This window comes from Triticum aestivum, chromosome 4B (genome assembly GCF_018294505.1).
Source record: "Triticum aestivum cultivar Chinese Spring chromosome 4B, IWGSC CS RefSeq v2.1, whole genome shotgun sequence".
Taxonomy (NCBI): Eukaryota; Viridiplantae; Streptophyta; class Magnoliopsida; order Poales; family Poaceae; genus Triticum; species Triticum aestivum.
Window position 1 is genome coordinate 608,966,888 of NC_057804.1, and position 3,868 is coordinate 608,970,755.

General features: G+C 54.1%; 1 protein-coding gene across 1 annotated transcript; it reads right to left on the reverse strand.

Moving 5' to 3' along the window:
* Window positions 1-2,803: 2,803 nt before the first annotated feature.
* LOC123089382 (zinc finger protein 2-like) lies at window positions 2,804-3,375 on the reverse strand. The gene has a single exon (XM_044511076.1). It carries the CDS (start codon window positions 3,370-3,372, stop codon window positions 2,941-2,943), a length of 432 nt encoding a protein of 143 aa, XP_044367011.1. The 5' UTR covers window positions 3,373-3,375; the 3' UTR covers window positions 2,804-2,940.
* Window positions 3,376-3,868: the final 493 nt, after the last annotated feature.

A 3,868-nucleotide genomic window follows, 5' to 3' on the forward strand; every position in this document is an offset into this window, starting at 1 on the left:
GCGTTTTTGGCTGTCTTTGTTTCCCTAATATGGCCGCCACCACTACGAACAAGCTCTCTCCTCGCTCTCTTCCCTGCGTCTCTCTCGGTTTTTCTGAGTCCCACAAAGGGTACAGATGTCTCGATCCTCAAACCGGTCGCGTGATCATTTCTCGCCACGTAACATTTGACGAGCACATTTTTCCCTTTGCCACTCGTCCCACACCTGCTCTTTCTTCCCCTCTCTCCGCGCCTCACCACACCACACCCGCCAAACCAGTTCCGCTCGACGTGCATGGCGTGCATGGCTCTGTTCACGTCCACCCAAACCCCACGCCACCCTCCTTTGCCCACATGCATGCAGATCTCTCGCGCCTACCTACGCCACCTGCCCAGCCCCATGCAGCCCACTCAGGCTCACCTGCTCCACCACCCCATCTTCGCCCGCCACTCAGCCGCATGCAGACCAATCCGGCTGCGCCACTCCACCCCCCGCCCCTCGCCAACCTGCCTCTCCCATGTCCTCGCTTTCTTCCGCCGACTCCTGCCCTCGCCAGGACACCTCACCAGCCACAGCCCTCTCATCGCCAGCGTCCTCGCCACCTTTGCCTCCTCGTGCTGTTCTTGTTCCTGTACCACACAACAACCACACCATGCGTACCCGTAGTAAGTCTGGTTTTGGCCTTCCGGTGGATTGTCTCAGCTTGCACGCTTCCGCTTCATCCATTTCTCCTGTGCCCGTGTCCTACAAGGCTGCACTCCTTGATCCCAACTGGTTCCACGCCATGAAGGAGGAATACGATGCTCTCATTCTCAACAACACCTGGTCTCTAGTTCCTCGCCCCTCTGGTGCAAATATAGTCTCTGGAAAATGGGTTTTTCGTCACAAATTCCATTCTGAAGGTTCTCTCTCGCGATACAAGGCTCGTTGGGTGTGTCGCGGTGACTCTCAACAACCCGGCATTGACTATGATGAAACATTCTCTCCCGTCGTTAAACCAAGCACCATTAGAGTTGTCCTCAGCCTAGCTGTCTCCTCTTCCTAGCCTATCCATCAGTTAGATGTGAAAAACGCTTTTCTCCATGGCAGCCTCGCCGAGACCGTGTATTGCCGCCAGCCTCTCGGTTTTGCTAACCCTTCCTTTCCTGATCATGTATGCCTTCTTCAGAAATCCCTCTACGGCCTAAAGCAGGCGCCTCGTGCCTGGTTTCAGCGATTCGCTTCCTTTCTCCACACCATTGGGTTCATCCCTTCCCGCTCTGATTCTTCGCTCTTTATTTTTCACTCCTCCTCCCATACTGCCTACTTACTCCTCTATGTAGATGATATAGTTTTGACTGCCTCCTCTGACTCCTTCCTTCACCACATCATCTCCTCCCTTCACAAAGAATTCTCCATGACGGATCTTGGTTCCCTTCACCACTTTCTCGGTGTTACTGTCTCTCGCTCCTCTTCGGGTGTCTTTCTTTCTCAACGCCAGTACGCCGTCGATCTTCTCTCTAAAGCTGGTATGCTCGAGTGTCACCCCTCTCGCACCCCAGCAGACACTGGTTCTAAACTCTCTTCTGATGGTGACCCTGTCCCCGACCCCACCTACTATCGCAGTATTACCGGTGCTCTGCAATATATGACCCTCACTCGCCCCGATCTTGCCTACTCTGTTTAGCAAGCATGTCTCTTTATGCATGATCCCCGCCTGTCTCATCTCAACCACGTCAGACGTATTCTGCGCTATCTCAAGGGCACACTCGATCATGGTCTCACAATCACCGCTTCCTCCCACGCTTCCCTTATAGCGTACTCTGATGCAGACTGGGCGGGGTGCCCAGATACTCGATGGTCTACCTCTGGTTACTGCGTGTACTTGGGTGACAACTTGGTTTCTTGGTCCTCGAAACGGCAGCTCACGGTCTCTCGGTCTTCTGCTGAAGCAGAATATCGCTCGGTTGCTCATACTGTGGCGGAAACAGTTTGGCTGCGTCAGCTTCTTGGCGAGCTTCATCGACCCATTCAGCAAGCGACGATCGTTTTTTGTGATAATGTTTCAGCAGTGTACTTGTCTTGTAATCCTGTCCAGCACCGTCGAACCAAGCACATAGAGATTGACATACACTTTGTAAGGGAGAAGGTAGCTCTAGGTGAGGTCCGTGTTCTCCATGTTCCTACCAGCGCCCAATTCGCGGATATCTTCACCAAGGGACTACCGACAGCTTCGTTCTGTGACATCCGATCCAGTCTCAACATCGTCGAACCCGCCGCCGACACTGCAGGGGGGTGTTAGGCGACAGGCTGGTCACGCTCATGACCAGGTCAGCGTGGACGTTGCTCCATGATCATTCCCACGATCGCCACTACACTCATGCATGAGTCCGGGCTCGCTCCCGCATATATATGTACTCTGTATCCTCTTGTATCAATTAATGAAAGCACTCTCAAAGTTTACAATTATGTCTTTCTCCGAGTGATTAAGCACACTCGGGTGGCAGCCTGACTACCGGTTGTATAGGTGGAAACCACCTTTGTATATACGAACTAGGTGTTAAACTCGAGATTACGCTGGCGCAGTGGCGCTCTCACAGTAACACAATAGACATTGAACGGGGACTACAAAAATATACTCACATGGAATCTATGTTTGAATCACTTGAAGAAGCCCAGCAAATGAAAGTAAAGATAGAACAGTAGAAATAAGAAAACAAGAAATCGAAACTCCCTTTCTGATGAATAAATGTAAATTACGAAAGACAAGGATTTTCATGAGAAAAAACTTGACTGAAAGAAGAACAATGAATCCAACACACACACAGCTTGAAACAGGCAACGATAGAAGTAGTTTCGCATGTAAATAAGCATCACGAAAGAAAACCTTGGCATACCGAAACAGCTAGCGGATGCGCGCGGTCAACTAGCAAAGCAGGGTGTGAAAACTGGGCCGGGATCTGGGACAACTGAGCAGATCGATCATAGCCTGAGAGTCAAGTCCACATCGTCCGCGTGCTCGATGGTGCGGTACTCCGACGTAGTATTGCCACGCTTACCCGCCATTCCAGCGCCAGCAGCAGCAGCAGCCTCCCGCGCCTCCGTCCTCCTCGCCTTCTCAGCCGCACACACGACATGGTGGCCGCCTCTGTCACCGTACCGGGTCGGCCCCTCGTCCGGCGGGGCGTACTGCGCCCATTGTGCGCGTGTCGCGGCGGCGATGTGCCGCTGGCGCTTGGCGACGCTGCGCTCGTGCTTGTGCGCGTTCCGATGGCCGCCGAGCGCCTGCGCGCTGCGGAGCTTACGGTCGCAGTACATGAAGAGGAAGAAGCCCTCGTCGGGGCCCGGTGCGACCGGGGTGCGGAGGGTGAGCTCAAGGTTGAGCTCATCTTGCTCACCGGTCGGCTGTTCCATTGTCGATATGGACTTACTACCGCCTATGAGGGTGAAAGCTAGAGAGTCGACCAGTGCTTAGCTCGCTAAGCAAAGGATTATAAATACGCAGCTAGCACTGCGCACAGAACGGTGTTGCATTCTTCAGCGGAGTCACGTGTGCAGCCGGCAGTCCGCTAATTTCCCAACGGCTGTGGCAACGGAAGAGCACTTGAACACGCGGGATGTCGGCACCAGGCCTTCGCTTAAGCTCATGCATTCTTTACACAGCTCCTGCTCTGGGCAAGTTATGATGAGCCTCCATAGCTTGTCTTTGCCGGTCGTCGTTCTCGTCGGCGCCGTCTTCGATCACTGCGGTCCAGACGCGGGCGACCTGCAACTTGACTTGCATCAGGAGCGCCCACTCCTGGTAATTGGTGCGGGTGAGCATCAGCGATGCCCCCGATTCCTCGCGCACGACGCGCTCCACCATGCGGACTCACCGCTGCCGCTGCCAGTGAGGCGCGCGACCAGTGCC